The sequence below is a fragment of the Pteropus alecto genome, unplaced genomic scaffold (assembly GCF_000325575.1).
Source record: "Pteropus alecto unplaced genomic scaffold, ASM32557v1 scaffold61, whole genome shotgun sequence".
NCBI lineage: Eukaryota > Metazoa > Chordata > Mammalia > Chiroptera > Pteropodidae > Pteropus > Pteropus alecto.
In genome coordinates, this window is record NW_006434835.1 from 9,607,420 (window position 1) to 9,625,761 (window position 18,342).

Genomic DNA, 18,342 nt, shown 5'->3' on the forward strand with positions numbered 1-18,342 from the left:
CGCTGAGTTCGAAGTTATTGAAGGAGCTCTCGGGGTCTGGGTGCTAAACCCCAAACGCTAGTCTTCGTTTGGGAAAGGAAAGAGGAGGTTTTTCCTTATTCTTTTTTTTTTTATTTTGAGAAGAGAAAATTCAGAAACTTGAAGGCAATCGTTAGGATCGAGGCCAAAGTGGCTAGTGACGGTGGGGCGTCCTCCAAAACCAAGGAAAAAGGGTTGTCCGGGTAAGTCCCGCGGAGCGGTGGAGACACGGCACCGCCCCGGCCCTGGCACTGGCTCCTTTGACATGTTGCTTAGGGACGAGCTCTGCGTTCGCATCCCCGTCGCGCCTGCCGCCTCCCGGCTCTGCTTCCCGAGCCTGGTGACTCCCGCGGCCCTGCGCTTTACCCGCGGGGAAGAACTTGGTGTCCGCCGGTCGCTCGGCGCTCCGCCAGCTCCGCCAGCTCCGCCAAGGCCTCTAAGTTCTGAATGTCCTGCCCCCGGGCACATGAGGGGCACACTCCCACGCCTGTCCCAGGCCCTCCGGAAGAGCCTTCCCTGTCCTTGATCTCAGTAGGGATACTTGGGTGTTCCTCTTTTCTGATGTTCACGTGATGTTTAAAAACACTTCCATTACAGCAATTACCCCTTAAGGCATTATGGTTGTTTATTTACAATCATTCCTTCTCCCACGCGAGCCTGTCTTTTAAACCCTCTCAAGGATCGGAACTAGTGAAGTTTAAGTTCCTTGACAGCTTTCACAGCTCTCACTCCGACGTTAAGCTACCGCTTCTGTCTGCACATCTCCTCACGTTGACTGCTGATCTAACCAAGTAATCAATCTACTTTCATCCTTTCTACATGGGAAAAAGCAGCCTTTTCCGCTACCCCAGTCTACCCCCAAATAAATTGATGTCAAATGTCTGGTCTTCACTAATGAAATTCCTTCCATCAAAGTCACCCTTTTATTTCTAAAGATAATCAAATATAATATTCCTTTTGTGGCCTTTTGACATGTTAAGTATGATGATTAAAATACCCTAAAACACTACAACATCTGGTCTAAGTGGTCCTTGGTAAACAAGGGGAAATGTTGGGAGGTGTCTGCTTAGCGGTCAATTCCTTTAAGAAGCCTTCCTTGATACATTAGAGTAGGTAAGGTACCTCTTTTTCTGTAAACCATAGTTCACCCTCTTTACCTGTGTGCCTGTTCTTGTAATTTGCCACATGGTTATAATTTTCTTTTTATCTCTAGCCTCACCGTATTGAGGCTTGAGCTTGATCTTTCATTATTGTATTTCCAGCACATAGAATTTCTGGTAAATAATAGACATTTAATAAATATTTATTGATAACAAAGTTAAACCTGGGTTATATTATGCTTCAAAGTTTAAGTTATATTCACATGAAAATAAAACTGATGAAATAATTAAAAAAACAGCATTAATTTGTGTAATTATGTGGTAAATCCCATCCAGTACAATTCTGTACTGAAGTATACTATACCGTTTGCCAATCTTTATATGAAAAGATTGTCTTCTAGATGGGAATAAGGTAATTTAAAGTATTTCTCGCTTCATTGTTAAATTTTCTTTCTAATGCTTTTGCTTAAAAATGAAATAAAATTGGAAACTTATTGCTTTAGTAAATGTGTCTTTTTGCATAAATTAAATCACTGACCTCTCTTTATGTTCTTTAAATTTGATTCATTAGTGGAATTAGCAAGGTTTTGGGCTTTTCTCACCTCATTCAGTTTTATAATTTACCAATAAAAGCTTATTAGCTTTTAAGGAAGTTTAGGAATATAAATTGATTTATGGACACCATATGGTTACATCAAAGGATTCTTTTTGTTGTTGTTTTAACCTGAAGTGGATTTTTAAGCCCTTTCTTTAAACTAGAAATTCATGTTCTTTCTACCAAGCAATAAATCTAAAATAGAATGATGGGGTTTTTATTTTTTTAGTACCAAGCTACCAAAGTAGGTCATAAGATTCAAAAGATATCAGAATCTCATGTTCATCTGGTTTAATACCTCTCATTTTGGAGATCTGTTAAATGTCTTCCATCGTTATACAGCTAGTCAGTGGTATATCCCATCCCAAGTCTAGTGTTCTTTCACTAAACTAAATAAGTTTAAGCCACTAGTCAGTTATTAAAGTTATTCGTTATTGGTTATTCTGACTTTGTTGAGTCACGTAAGCTTATGTCACACTAATTCTTAAGAACTGTGAATATTTTAGAAGACTTTGTAATACACATTGACTACACGATCAGATTGATGTCAATAAAATTATTACATTATAAAAGATGAGTAGAGACCAAATTTCACAATACAAAAATTTCACCCTATTAAATAATAAAAAACAAGACAAAATATACATAAATTGTATTTAATGCTGAGCTACTTTCAAATAATCTCATCTTGCATGACCTCATGCAAGAACCATTTGTTCTGTCTTTGAGTGTAGTTGTACTTGAATATCTTAAAAGCTATTGCATTCTGTTCCTTTTTGGAACTTTACATGCTTTGATAGTCTTATCATTTTTACTTAATGTCACTTCAGAAGAAGGGATGATGCAAAGAAAGTAACAAATGAAAAACAATAGATCGTGGGAATAAGGTATTTTGTATTAACTGTATTCTTAAAATGAGGTATTTTCATAAGTATACATTTCATATAATTTTATCCTTTCAGAACTATTGAGGTATTCTTTTAAAATTATCCTTTTATGAGTGATTTTCATAAGGAACATGAGTGGTTTTCAAAAGGAAATTTAAACAATTTATGTTGTAGATCTACTGAAGATAGTCCTAAAATTGTATTTTAAAAGGATGTATTACATTTAGAACACTTATGTAATTTTACTTTTTTTTTTTTGCATTTTTCAACTGTTTTAAGACATCACCATATATGAAGAAGTAAATTATGATAAACAAGTTATGTCACCTTTAAGGAAATTCACTATCCATTACTAGAGGGATGATGATTTTAATGTTTTCGGTTTTTAAACAAGATCGCTCTGGCTTCTATTGGGGGAATGATTGTATGGTGTGGAGAGCAGCAAAAAGTAGAAGCAGGGGACCAGTTGGGAGATATTAACAGGTATATACAGGCAGCATTAGGGGAATATCATTAGAAATGGGGATTTAGTATAGATTTTGAAGATAGAGGACTTGCTTATCAGGTTGCTATTGGAGAGCAAAGTAAAGAGAAGAATCAAAAATGCTTAAGTTTTTTGGCCTAAGCACATGGATATTTGGGAAAGACCAAGGGTAAGACAGTTTTGAGAGGTGTTGGAATCAAGAATTAGATGCATATTACACATCAATGTGAAAATAAAGTAGGGATTAGTTGTTCTAGTCAAGAATTTAGAGGAGTTATCAGAAGTGGGCTAAATAATATTAGGGAGAATGAAGAACACTGCCTTTACTGTAGGCTTCAAAGGAGACTCAGCAGTAATGTCCTTTCCAGTGTAGTCTGCCTCTAACTGACTCTAAAAATATTCTTCCTGTAAGTCTTTCTGCTCACTTTCCAGTTCCCGTGCCCTACCCCTGATCTGTTAAATATTGTTGCTTGGCATAGTCCTGAGCCATTATTTTTTTAGTTAAAGGAAGTGAAGGATATAAAAAGTTTTCCATTGATTCAAGAAGGTCTAATAGAAATTCATTAATGGTTAAGTAACCAAGAGAAAAATTTATTGGGGCACGTGGTAGAGGATAGCTCCTATAAAAATGTCCCCTTGATTCCCATCATTCAGAGAAAAAAGTGGAAAAAGACATTTCACAGTAGCAGTTCTTTTGTGCTTGTGAAAAAACAGCATTACTACTTTATAGAAATGTGCTTGAGCACAAAAGAAACTAAACTTTTTCAAATCCGTTTCAATAGATATTTGGGAACTAGGTTCAGATGCCACAGTGATTTAAAAGGCTTTGAGATAAACTTAAAAATATAGTGACCAGAAGGATTGGCAATTGAAAGAGACATTTTTTCTAAAAATGTTACATACTAAGGAAAAGTGGAGCAAAGAACACTAGCTCAGAGATAATAACTCAAATTTTACTTCTCTGGAAATGGACAGATAATTCTGTTACACTTTTATTTTTGCCTGTTCATTATTCATAGCAGTTGTGTTTAGCCATTGTTACAGCTTTGTCGTCTTTTGCTCATATTATAATAAAAGAATAACCAAACAAATGTCCTTGGTGGGCACTGCCCATGTCGGGTCCACTGCCAGTGCTAGTTCTGTAGCATAACCACAGATTCCTATTATTTAAACCACGATTATTTCTGAGAAAAGAAACAAATAATATGAGGAATTAAGTTTTAAGTTTAATGGTCTTGTTATATTAAAGGTATCGTTTAGGGGCCTAGTTTAAAAAAAACCCTCTTTATCTTGCTTAAGGGCTCCAATCCTTGGGATTTTTAATACATTAAGAAAATCAATTCTGGGCTTTTTTTTTTTCTCCCCCTAGGCGTGGCTGCTCTCGTAAATAATATATTACATTAAAGTCTTTACAAAATGATCCTAATGTGTTTGAAATACAGAGAGAACTACAGTTTATAAAATTAAGAGTCTCCTTCATCAGTGTTTCTCTAATTTGTTTTTCCCACAGTTCTCAGAAGGAATACAGTCTATGTCACAGCCCTACACATAAATGTGTATTTCTGTGTGACATAATAAAAAATGCTGTACTACCTTACAATCTTCATTCATTTCTATTCATTTACATATGTGTAGTCAACTTATGTAATCAAGCTCTAGAGACATGATAGGAAGGATTGAATTTTAGAGCTCAAAGGGCCAGAGAAAAGACCATGTGATGAATTCCTAGGCATTCTGAAGGAAACCTGGAAATGTGAATCTCATTCCTTAAAAAGCCACACTGAAGTCATATTTGATATTAAGGTACTCATAAATTTGCAGAACATTGGTTTTTAATTTGACCCATAAACTATATCCATATTCGGTCGCTTAACATTTAGGCTAGAAGTAAACCACCTAAAGATTTCAAGTTTATTTTCTCAACCCTTTACAGATAGGACCACATTTTTAATTAGAAGAATAACGTATATATAGTTATTTAAAACAATATACGACACAAAGGAATATACTTTGAAGAGTCATTTTTCTTATCTTTAGTCATCCTTAACAGGTAACCTATTTTGTACCTGTTTTCACTTCTAAAACTTAGAGACATTTTTATTAGTACATATAGATCTATGCCATTTTTATTGGCTGCATCATCTATTCCATTGTTTGAACATACCATAATATACTTGAAGATATGCCCTTTACTAATGGACATTTGGTTCTTCCCATTGTCTTAGTATTATCAACAGTGCACAATGAATATCCTGGTGTATAAATCTTCACACAACTAAGAACATATCTTAAATTCCAAGGAGAGCTATTGCTAAATTAGGGGATACTGGCATTTAAAATTTTGACTGCTAGAGTCAGGGTCACATTTAAATGAAATAAGATCAGTTATGATAATGTCTTTCCAGAGAGAGGAATTGCACAATTTACTTAAATAACAATCCATTCCAGTATCCAGCTAGAGTCACAAAGCAGACCAAAACTATTAACAAGAAATTCCCCCTCAAACTTTCTCTTTTTTTGTTTTATGTGTTCTGATGGTTTAAAATCTTTCTCTTCACAATAATAATGCCTTAGAAAACATATGTGTCCTCACTTTTTTCCCAGAATAACTACTTTTTATATTAACAAAGATATAAAACCTTAACTCTGAATCTATGCTCCAATTCCCAATCAGTGGGCTTTCTTCATGTGAAATAAATACTATTTGGTTTAAATCTGTATATTTTCATTTGTAAAGTGACATAGCATATATTTGTGCAGTTCTTCATAAAAATGAGTGCACAAAATAATTCTTAGGTGTCACTGGTCACATTATAAAATTAAGATTCAGAAAAGTTCAGAAAAAATTGACAGCAGCACTGCCAGCATTTATTTTCTTTGCAGCCACGTACAATTTGAGAAAATCTGTTTTTCGTATGAATTCTGTTAAAGGAACAGACAATACAGTGCTTTTTATTTAGAATGATTTCGCATTATGGTCTTTGCATATAGCTTTTAGACTATACTTGTGTTTTTGTATAATACCTTGTGTTTTTGGAATGAATTAAGGTCATTATTCAGAGGATGATAATCTGGATTATATTTGTATAGTCAGACCGAATCTTCATAGCAAATGCATAATATTTTTTTTAAATAATAACAAACGATGTAGATGTTTGTTAACCAGCCTATAGAAAATACCAGAGAGGTTACAATAGCAGAGTTTAAGCCAATTTTGTTTTTAAAATGTCATGTACATAGGAAAGAGTTTAACATTAGTTTTCTTTGGATAGTGGGACTATAGGTTAAAAAAATTTTTTTTCTTTAAAATGAACATGTGTGACCTTGCAATTAAAAAGCCAGTCAATGCTCTTTAAAAAGATAATTCCATATTCCTTCAACTCCACATTTTCTATCTCCATCAAAGTTTTCCTTAATTAACCTCTTATTTTTCCTTTGGTTTGTTTGCTTGTTTTCCTGTTTCCTTGCCTTTCTTTTTTTTTTTTTCCTAATTACGATAGTAGCCAGTCCTAGTCCCGCTTTAGGAAAATCAAGGAGTGAATGCTCAGGAAGGTAAATGTAAGTAACAGCATTCCTGTTTTTCAGTCCGTTTGCATTTATTACTGCTTCTTGTTAGCTGGAACAAAGCCAATTATCACCATTTGGGGGGGTAATTTTTAAAATTTATTTTTTAAGTTTCATGCAATATTAAGGTAACTGCGTAAAAAATTTTATTCATGGCCACTGCTAACGAGGACGTAGGAAAGAAAGAGGAGGGATGAGGGGACTATTGATATTTGATTTATATTAAATTTGAAAATAACTTTATTTTTCAGTACTATAGAGAAGTCCATATTTGGTGATATGAGTGGATTTTAAGGACAAGGTTAGCATACTGCAATCTGCAGATAACTTTTAATTTGTTAATCGCATCAGTACTTTTGTAGCCAGTAGTTATTTACCACCATTTTTAATGTTTTAGGTATTCTTGATTCATTCTAAAAAGCTGGCTAATGAAAGAAATTAGGAGAATTATTTATATTTATGGAATTATCCTAAACTAGCTTTCAATATATTTATTGAATTTCTTTTCTGAGCTTCTGTGTCTTTTAACAGTTTTTGAAAGTGTGTTGCAGATAACAATAGAAAATAACCAGAATGGGAGTGAATGACTTGTGGCAAATTTTGGAGCCTGTTAAGCATCCCGTCCACTTGCATAGTCTTGTTGGGAAAACCATTGCAGTTGACCTGAGTCTCTGGGTATGTGAAGCACAGTCAGTCAAAAAAATGATTGGAACGGTCAAGAAGCCCCATCTCAGGTATAGTAAATGTTCTTAGAGTATAAATGTGTGATTGCATAAGCAATTGATGTCTCGGTTTTGTTTCCACTTCATATCTTGTTTTATATTTTGAGATTTTAAAATATATTAACATGTCTAGATCTCCCATCTTTCTGTTGATGATTCACAAATTTGTACCTCTTACCTTTTGAGCTCCAGACTCACAAACCTAGCTGCCTATTTAACATGCCCACTTCAGTGACCACAGCCAGAAATTTTAGAGCCATTCTCTCCCTGTTTTTCCCAGCCCCATGTCTAATCCATCAGGAAGTCTTGCCAGTTCTACTTCCAAAATATGCTTTGTGTTCATAAACTTCTCTCGATGTCCAGAGGCACCACCTCCATGTACACCAACATTATCTCTCATCTGTACTGCTGAAATAACATCTTCACTAGCTTCTCTCCCTCAGCTCCTAGCCACCTCCTCCTCTAAACCATTTGCCACATAGCATTTAGTGGTTGCTCAATCCAGTTAAAATAAAATCATAACAAATAAAATGTTTTAGATACTAGTCTGATGTTCTTGCCATTATATCATACTGCTATGTTGACTTTTGCTATCGATATATGATGATTAATATATTACTAATTTTTAAATTTCAGAAATTTATTTTTTCGTATCTCATATTTAACTCTGATGGATGTAAAACTGGTATTTGTTATGGAAGGGGAACCCCCAGAGCTGAAAGCTGATGTCATAAACAAGAGGAATCAGATTCGATATGGGCCTTCTGAGAAAACACGGTCTCAGAAAACAGGGAGATCATATTTTAAATCAGTCTTGAGAGAGGTGAGCATTCAGATCTGCTTTAATAATTCTGGTTTAATAATTCTAGAACATTTTACTTTGATAAAGCTTGTTATATAATCATCTTTAGTACTCACTAACATTATTGTATACAGAAAGCCGGTGTGGATAGAGAAAAGAGTTTATATTTGGGACCAAAGTTCAAGTTCTGGCTCTGGCATCTTGAAACTCTAAAGTGTCGAGCAAGATTTTTAAGTTATATTTACTGCATTTCCTACTCTGAAATGAGGATAGTAATACTTTGCAGAGATGTGGTGAAATTAGAGAAAATGTCTAAATATCTAATATCTGAAGCAACTAGTATATGGACTTGACACATTATCTTCTATGACATCCTTAGCACTTAAAAGAATTCCCAGAATAGAGATCTCATTAATGCATACTTCACTCATTCAAGATTGATGATGCTTCATATATTAAATACATATTTGGCTTTCCTTAGGGCTTTGTAAATTTTTAAAGCACTTATTATTATATTTTAATGTATTTTTTGTTATAAAATGTTATATATTTCTATACAAGTTAAGAGAAATCATAAGAAAATAAAATATATTATTAAAACAATAGGAAGCTATGATTATTTTGTCTCTTTTCAAATGTATATATATTTTAAAACTTGTCATAATAGCGCATAAATAATTTTTATCTTGGACTTTTCACTTAACATCTCCTATCCATATTTCCAAATTCAGAACTTGTAGTGGTTGTGCAACATGTTTGAAGCTATGAAGTTATTCCCTGTGATTGTGTATATTGTGTACTTTTCAGCTCTTCTCTATTATATGCGAAATTATGAACATTTTTGTGTACATAGCTTTCTCTTGTGATTTGGGATTTTAAGGTAAAATTACCCAAAGTGGAATGAACAGACTAAAGTTTAGGAGTGATTTTATAGCTCTTTAAATTTCAGGAATTTTTTTTTTTTATATCTCATATTTAACTGGACGTAAAACTGGTATTCCTTATGGCAGGGGAACTCCCAAAGCTGAAAGCTGATGTCGTAAACAAGAGGAATCAGATTCGATACTTTGTAGTTACTTTTTAGTTAAAATTTTCATTTCTTTTAAAAGGCATGGCATAAATTAATAATCATTTTCTCCTGAAATTCTATTTTTTATTCTTCTGTGATGTTTTTTAAGAATAGTTTTTAATTAGTGACCGTTCTACCTTAATAACTCTCAGTAGTTGAGGAAAATATCTGTACTGGATTCTAATTATTTATTGTTTAATCAGTTCCTAGAAATAATCACAGTCCACATACTTAGGGACATTAAATACCCAGTATAAAGCAAAAAGATGACCATCTCTTTTTGAGAAAATTGCTCCATTCCTGTTTTTTTTATTGCAGCAATTGGGTGTTCTTTGGCATTTTGTTCAGTATTACTTGCCCGTTTTTCATTTTCCTATTTTCGTACCCTCAGTGACTAGGCCCTACTTTCAACTAATCCATGCCAACTTTTAGATAAAAGCATGAAAAGCACAAATTAGTCTTCCTCCAGCACCACCTCCACTGCGTGACCAAGATTTAGGGTAAGGAAATTTACAGCCAGCCTTATCACAAATTGTTTGCTGGTTTTTTAAAAGAATTGCAATAACATATGGCACAGGAATCTGAAATGACTTTCAAACTCTTTTGTTTATTATGAAAGGTCACTTCTTATCTAAAGGAAGGTCAAAGCAGCTATGGTGTTTCAACAGAATATCACCTGTAACAAAACTCTCTCTAAAGTCACCTGGCCAGAGTCCTGAAAAGTACCTTTTGTCAACATAATACTTTGTCTTTTTGAACCTTGTCCACCTTGGGCAACACCTGGCAGAGGTTTTTATTTTGTAATATAGCATGCAAGCCATTAATCAATTAAAGCAAAAGAGATATTTATTCTATCTAAAGAGATATTTAGTCTCTAGAAACAAGTAGCCTCTTTTCCTCACCATACCCAGTATTCCCCAGTGAGAGAAGGTGAGAATGAGATCTGACAAGAAAGAATGCACTAGGCTATAATACTAAACTATAAGCTATCCAGCTGGGTTAAATTCATAACCCAAAGCAAACTCGCAGAGGATTGTTTTTGTGTCAGCACATCGATGGAAACATCCTGCACAGAAATGACTTCCTAGGAGGCCATCAGTAAGTGACCCCTGTGTGGTGTCCCACAATCTGACAGTTTCATTATGTGGAAGAGGTGATATGAGGAAAACAAGTGAACTTTAAGGCCTCAAGTTAAAATTCTATAATAGCACCGTCTTTGGAAGACCTTATGTTAGATTAACCGTCATGTGAAAAGAATTTTTGTAAAGTTTTACAGATGTAAATTTTAATGTGATTATTAAGCATTTAAAGATATTTCCAGAATCTTGAGACACCATTCAGCGAAACAATGAAAATTGAATATGGATTACTTTTTTTCAGTTAAATTTGGGGTGACATAGGTTAATAAAATTATATATTTTCAAGTGTACAATTCAATAATACATTATCTGTATATTGCATTTTCTGTTTACCACCCAAATTCAATTCTCCTCTATCTGATTATTTTGTAATCGACATTAAGAATGTTTAACTTTTCATTACAGAAAATTGTAAAAAATACAAAAGTAACCCATCACCAACCTTAAATAATTATTAACTCTTAGCCAAACTTGTTTCATCTATCGCCCCACTGCCGTGCTCCCATGTTATCTTGAAGCAAATCCCAGATATAACATTGTTTCAGTATTTCAATACCTTTGTCTTCTTGATAAGGGCTCTTAACAAAAAATAACCACAATAAAATTTTTATTATCACACCTAAAAGTTCAGCAATCATTCCTTAATGCCATAGTCAGTGTTCAAATTTCTAATTGTTTCTTAAATATCATAATTTGTAAAACACCTAAATAGCTACTATTAACATTTGTAACATAGAGGAAGTACGTTAAACACTGAAAAAATTAGCACTAAAAATGTTGTTAGATTTCTCGCATCTACTTTCTCTGTTCAGTGTCTGGAACTGCTGGACTGCATAGGAATCCCCTGGGTGCAGGCTGCTGGGGAAGCTGAAGCCATGTGCGCCTACCTCAACGCCAGTGGCTATGTGGACGGCTGCCTCACTGACGACGGAGACACTTTCCTTTACGGGGCCCAGACCGTATATAGGAATTTCGCTATGACATCCAAGGTATTTTTTCTTTCTCTTTGCCAGCGCTTGTTTTTCAAACTACTTTTTTTCAAAAGAGATTATTAAATAATGAAATGAAATAATGTATTTAAATGCTTGCCATAATACCTGGCACGTAGCAATGGCTAAATGAAATGCTAACCGTTATTAAAAATATCATTGCCATTCTCTTTGAAATGTGGATTTCTTTCCTAAGGGCTTGACTTGTTTCACATGGTTTAATTCTAAATAAGCTTCGACAGTATATTATAAAATTGCGTATGGAATATATCACTTTGACCCAAAATTTCTACTTTTAGTTATCCTCAAAGAGACGCAAGGAAAGATAATGCAAGGATGTGAATTGTAGCATTGTTAGTAATTACAAAAGTCTGGCAAACAGCCCAAATGCCCATTGATGCAGATTAGTCAAATACAGCCATGGTTCTCAGCTAGGGAGGTAGCTCGAGGGGCATTTTGGTTGTAGCGATTCATGGCTGGGCAAGAGAGAGACTAGAAGTTTGGCGGATTGGAGCCAGGAAAGCTAAACCTCTCGCCAGACAATTCTGTTATCTCTCCGAAAATGTTAGCAGTGTGGCCATGGAGAAACACGACCTCAGAAACACTACCGTATAATGTAAGAGTAAGTGGTCATTTAAAAAGTGTATATTAGTCTACGGCCATGCTACCTTGAACAAGCTCAATCCTGTCTGATCTTGGAAGCTAAGCAGGGTTGGGCCTGGTTAGTACTTGGATGGGAGACCACCTAGGAAGATCAGGTGCTGTTGGCGTAAAATATAAAATAAAATAAATAAAATAAAATAAGGGATCGTAAGCTGACAAGGTCCTTGCAATCTGTGAGGTCAACCAAGGGTTGCCTTGCCTAAAAAAAATAAATAAATAAAAAGTTTATATTATTAACATTAAAGATATCTAGATATATTAGTGGGCAAGAAATATTGCAAAATAGTAATTTTATATAATCTTACTTAAAAATATAATTAATAATGTTTGTATATGTGTGTTAAGGAAAATGTTTTCTGTAAGAAGATGCAGCACATTGTTACTAATAGTTAAGTTTAGATGATACAATTTTAGGGAATGTTTACTTTCAGTAATATATATTTTACAGTATTTAATTTTGTAAGGTGAAAATCTACTTTTAGATTCTGGTGATCAGGTAATTTTTCTATTTAAACTTTTAGGAATAATTAAACTTTAGAAACAACTTTGACAAGTTTTGTTGTCTAGTGTTTTTAATGTATAAATATTTACTTTTTGAAGATTAAACGAAATCTGTTCTTTCCTCTAGGACCCACATGTTGACTGTTATACAATGTCGTCTATCATGAGTGAACTAGGTTTGAATAGAGATGCTCTGGTTGGACTAGCAATACTACTTGGCTGTGATTATCTTCCAAAAGTATGCTGAAATTTTCATATTTATTCCTATTCCTAGTGTGTCTTTTTTGATACCTTATGTGCTGCATAAATATGAATATAGTAATATGATTTAGAATATAATTTTAGGCATAATAAACTATTCAATACTAAAATAATTGGCATTTCAAGTGGCGTTAAAAAGCTGGCTCATTGGGACTGGATGTTATAAATGAGAATAGAATAATAACTGGTACCACAGCTTGAATCTCAGTAAACCATTACTCTAGATTAAGAGATTCACATGCAAATTCAACTACCTTTTTAAAGAAATATAAAAATTACTCTTTTTTTTTTTTTTGTCTCATGCCAATGTTTTGTTTATATCACGTTTTGTTACATTTTGTCTATTTTTTGGTTTTATGTGCCTTTTAGCTTTGCAACTGTGCACATGCCCAGCATTATTTTTACTGTCACTAGGCTACTTGATTATTAGGGGAAGCCATTCATCCTTCCATGCCTCTTAGTATGGCGTTCCGTTTTGTTATGAAAATCTTCTATTGATATCTTAAGATAAACGATTTGGTACTGTAACAAATAGTTACAGTAGATAAGTGATGAATTAAGAATTACGAGGATATCCCCATTCTTACACGCTAACTATAAAGTTCATTGTAGTTCTTCCTACGTGGTCCTATCATTGTCCTCTACTAAGCATCTCTGTGTTCTTACTAAATCTTCATTATACTGTACTGTCTAGTCTATCCTCAAGAGACATCTGGAGAAGGGAGACATATAATTTTATTCTTCAGAATACTAAGGGAAGAAGAGAGCAGGATAGTAAAATTATTAACTCTAATTTCTAATTTATGTCATCAATGACCAGAGGAATCAACATTTTTTCTAACTAGTAAGTAAAGGAAGCAGGAAGAAAAAACTTTTAAATAACACAAAGTAATTTATTATAATTGTCATTCTGAAATAGAGGATTCCTGTTTCTCATATGTAATTTTATCATAAAGACTAAAAACAGCCCAGTGTTGAATGTAAGAAAAAATTTGCAAACTTGAGCTCACAGAAACCAACTTGAGCTGCAGCGGTGTTACATTATATATTAATTAGCATTAGCTATTTTGATGTTTTGTGTCCTTTGTGATCAAAACTGCCATCTATTTTATTGTTTATGTAAAGATTTTTAAGACTATGTACTAACATGATTTGCCTTCAAAAAATTTAAGATGTAGCTAAATGCTAATACAAGAAGGATGATATATCACAACTGGTATGCCAAAGACGTATGTTTATGGAAACCCTCTAAATGGTGCCTAGTGCTACCATTTTAGTAGCAGGATCCTGGTGAGTTGGGAAGAGGATTCAGGTTAGAGAGGAGACCCCTTTGCCAGCAAGGGTTGGGTAGTGGCTATTTACTAACTAGTTTGGAAGTGTTTTAACACTGATAAGTGTATCCTATTGCATATTGGCTAAATAGCAGCCCTGCTTTTAAGGACATATTCATAAACTTTTACAGAAACTAGAAGACTCAATTTAAACTGGAAATTGTCATGAGAATACATGTTTATTGTGTTGGAAACTTAATGCTTGTTTTAATTCCCTTGTTATTAATTTCAAGGGTTAACTTGAAAGTCTCTTCTGTTCTCTTTTGATTCTGGATCTTTAACTATTAAATATTAATATCATTAAATGTTTATATCATTAAATGCTTTTTCCTGATTATAAAGTTAGGTCAAATTAAAATATTATCAAAATAATTAAAAAGAAAGTGAACACCCTCTAAAATTATGTTCCTCCCTTCCCTAAAATAAACACTATCAGTGGTTTGGTATATAATCCTTTGCCTTTTTGTTTGCATAGATTAACAATATAATCGGTGTTTAACTAACAAATCTAGATCACACTGTGTGCCATTCAGCAATTTTCATCTTCCGCATAGCAGTATATCTTGCACTTCTCATTACATAAAAACACCTTATTCTTTCAGTTGCACAATCTTCTATCGAATAGACTTAACGATATTTATTCATTCCCTGGTGATTAACATTTGAATTTCTTTTCCCACTTTCTGAAAGGGAGTCCCTGGAGTTGGAAAAGAGCAGGCGTTGAAACTTATACACATTTTGAAAGGGCAAAGTTTACTTCAGAGGTAACCAAAAATTATAGTTTCTCGTGACATTAGACTTTTATTTTTGTTAAACTTAATAGTGAATGTTACAAAAAGTATTATGCTCTTTAAAAAAGGGTTTTATATTTTTAAACTGATTTAAATTTTCATTCGAAATCAGTTATTTTTATTTATTCTGAACTTTTCCAAAGAAAGGATGAGAGTATATATATCCTAAGCCATACTATGTTTTTTTCAATATTATTAACTCACTACGAACACAAATAGTAAGATGTCAAATGCTTTTATTTATAACCATGGGCATTTGCCACACAGGCTATTTTAGACTATTTTACCACCATGTAAAGATAGCATAATATTAAAATAATTTATATTTAAAATTATTTTGGGTACGAAATACTTCGATGTTGTATTTACTTTTTAAAAGTGAAATGCTTGACATTATATGTATTTAATAATAGTAACACTTGATCAAAATTTTTACTCGATTATCCTTTCTTCTATAATCATACCGGTAGTAATACATTAATTCTAATTCATTTAGACTGTACAATTTAAGGATTTAAGACCATTAAGATACAGTATATATTGAAATTTACAAACTATGCTATTTAGTTTTGAAAGCATGGGAATTATATTTACTTGGTGAAAGCAATGGTTTATAAAAAGTAATATAATTGATAATAAAGAATAAAATGAATAAAGGAAAGAAACTAGGATACTGGGAGACTTAAAACAGCCTTGGCCTCCGATAGGTTTGAGATGGTGAGTGCACGAAAGAAAAGATTAGTTGTAGAAATCAAGAAAGAATGACCATGACAAAAGTTTTTAAGTCACTGTGCTCTTTCCTATAATGCTTCCCTTTCAGCTATAAAGCTATTGATAGGTATAAGACGTCAATAAATCCATTATTGATATCAGTGATTACTGTGCCAAAGCAGGAAAAAGAGGTATACTTTGGCATGCAGGTAAGTTTTAAGGAATCATTTGGGAATTGTGAAAAATAATATAAAGAAGGAAAAACAAGCAAATATGGTACTTGGCTAACTACAATTCATTCATATTGAAAAAGGTTTTGTAAATTTATACTTTTGGCAACATTTTACTAAATGTTGTTCTGAACATTTGAAAATAATGACGTTATATTTCTTGTTATGATTATGTCATTTCCCTAGTTATTTTTAATTTTTGAAGCTCTATTTGTTATTTATTCACCAGCAGTTAATGCTAATTTTTAGGAAGCTTATAGTTGGTCTTTGTGGAAAGTGAATTAGAAATTCTAAAAGTTAAATGGGAACCCTTAGTGCCAGTTACAACACAGTGAGCTGAAGAGGTTAATTTAGCTTTTTACTTGAACTTTAACTTCTGTAAATAGAAGACCATCAGAACACTTAAGTTTTATGATAAATACTTAATTATCCTCTTGGTGGTTTTATGTTGAGCTGGAACTTTAGCCCAAAATTAACTTTTATTTAGTAGACATTTTAGTAATATACATTTTCTTAAAGTCTTTCATGATAAACAGGTAATGTTTTTGCTGTTTACGTAATATATTAAGAAAATGATCCTTTCAAATAATCTGGATTTTTTTAAACAGTTCTTACCCAGAAGCTTGATGTTATATTTAGTTTTACACTTTGCCCTTCATCCGTATTTTGATATACGGAAGGGTTCATGTACATGATTCTGTTTATTTTATACTCTGGCACACAGAGAGGAGATCAAAAACGGATTCAGATCATTCTCCCTACATACATGTCTATGTGAAGGTTGTTTTAAAAAAAAGATGGATGAATATATGAATACAAACACACACACACACACACACACACACACAGGTCTTTCTCTCCCTCTTCCTTTACCCTTCCCCATCTCTCTCAGTCCTTCTCCCTCTTCCTCTCCTTATCTCTGACTCTCTCTCTCCTCCTCTGTTGCAATTTTTTTGTCCCTGAGGCCACATTTAAAAATCGAAGCCCACAGATTGAAGATTTCCCCAGTCTGGGCCAGCAACTTTATCTATCACCAAAGAGAAAATAAGTATGCAGGTAGGAGGGAACAGAATAGCTTGATAGTTGAGAACATGGCATTTTGGTGCCATTTTGGTGACCTTGGTTTTTTTTTTCTTTTTAAAACCATTTTCTTTTAAAGGTTTATGCAGTGGAATGAAACATCTTGCTCTTCTAATGAACAACCAGTAACTGTTAAAAAACTGGCTCATTGCTCCGTGTGTTCCCATCCAGGTAAGCAGACGCTGGGAATGTTATCTTAGAGCATTAGCGTCACGTACCCACACGTTCATCCCTGTTCCTATGGTATATTTCACATACCTGTCTTCCCCACTAGATGGGAATCCTCCGAGTCAGCAGTTGTGTCACATATACATAGTAGACATTCAATAAATGTTAAGTGAATGAAATAATGTGATACAAACGATAAATATAGGTTAAGTACAGTTTTATACTATTATACCAAATTATTTATTGGTATCATAGATCTTAAAATTATGTTTTCAGTATAGAAACCCATTTGAAGAAAAAATATACTGATAAGTCTTAGGGGAAAGTGGAACTGAAACCATTTGTTTTTATATCAGTGATATATTTATAAACTTAAATGATTTTTAATTGTCCTATCATGCGTTTTTATTGTGTGCGAAGATAACGTATTAAAACTAATTTTAATATATGTTCATTTTATTGAAAATAGCTTGGTTCTTCATTAGTTTAGGTTAAAAAAGATGTCTCTGATATGTACTAAATCAGAAGGCCTTTCACTCTCAGGAGAGATTAGGAAATGATATAAAATCATCTTTTAAAAGAAATTCTGTTTTATCTATTTGTGTTAATGTTTCAATAACATCGTTAAAGTATAGATGATATCATGGAAGACATAAATGTTCTTATACATAAGATTCCATTATCTATACTTTTTTGATATCTTATAAATGACAATTTTAGGTCACATCAATTATGCATGTTCTTCTGTATTTTCAAAACAATGTCAAAGATAGTGATGCTTTCCTTTTAAAGGGGACTAGGGCCCCACACCTGTGCCACAGTCCTAATTCATAGTTTAAAATTAGCTCCAGGTAACTGAGAGCCAGACGCTAGCAGAGGTAATTAACTGCTGTATTTTTTAAATATTCTCATTAAAGGAACCATTTCCTGAACTATTCTATTAAGTAAATAATCTTTTTAATACTGCTAATAAGAATTATATCCTACTTTTTTGTATGTAGCTATCAAATAAACCACAAAAATCTCCATTGTTGATTATTATAAATGTATAATTTCAAGTTACAAATTGAAACTTTCAGATAGAAGAGTGATTTACAGAAATAAAAAAAAAGTAGTGTCATATGATAGTGTCAAGATCTACTTTATTCTAAGAATTACTATTGTGGTCATTACATGATTCAACCTAAATGAATTGAAACCCTACTATATACTAGGCACTGTGCCAGGCAGTATTCAT

General features: G+C 33.3%; 1 protein-coding gene and 1 pseudogene across 4 annotated transcripts in view; both read left to right on the forward strand.

The window, feature by feature from the left end:
* The first annotated feature begins 6 nt into the window (after positions 1-6).
* Positions 7-18,342, forward strand: part of GEN1 (GEN1, Holliday junction 5' flap endonuclease) — a 28,073-nt gene continuing 9,737 nt past the window's right edge. For 2 of the 4 annotated variants that reach the window (XM_006910248.3, XM_015588235.2), the window contains exons 1-7: positions 7-221; positions 7,180-7,382; positions 8,007-8,193; positions 11,193-11,369; positions 12,661-12,771; positions 14,816-14,889; positions 17,017-17,108. In XM_006910248.3, the coding sequence (XP_006910310.1) occupies positions 7,222-7,382; positions 8,007-8,193; positions 11,193-11,369; positions 12,661-12,771; positions 14,816-14,889; positions 17,017-17,108 (802 nt within the window). In that variant the 5' untranslated portion in view covers positions 7-221; positions 7,180-7,221. The remainder of the gene's footprint in view (positions 222-7,179; positions 7,383-8,006; positions 8,194-11,192; positions 11,370-12,660; positions 12,772-14,815; positions 14,890-17,016; positions 17,109-18,342) is intronic. The other 2 variants (XM_015588234.2, XM_015588233.2) reach the window with 2 other exon arrangements.
* On the forward strand, positions 12,021-12,139 carry LOC112478512 (annotated as a pseudogene).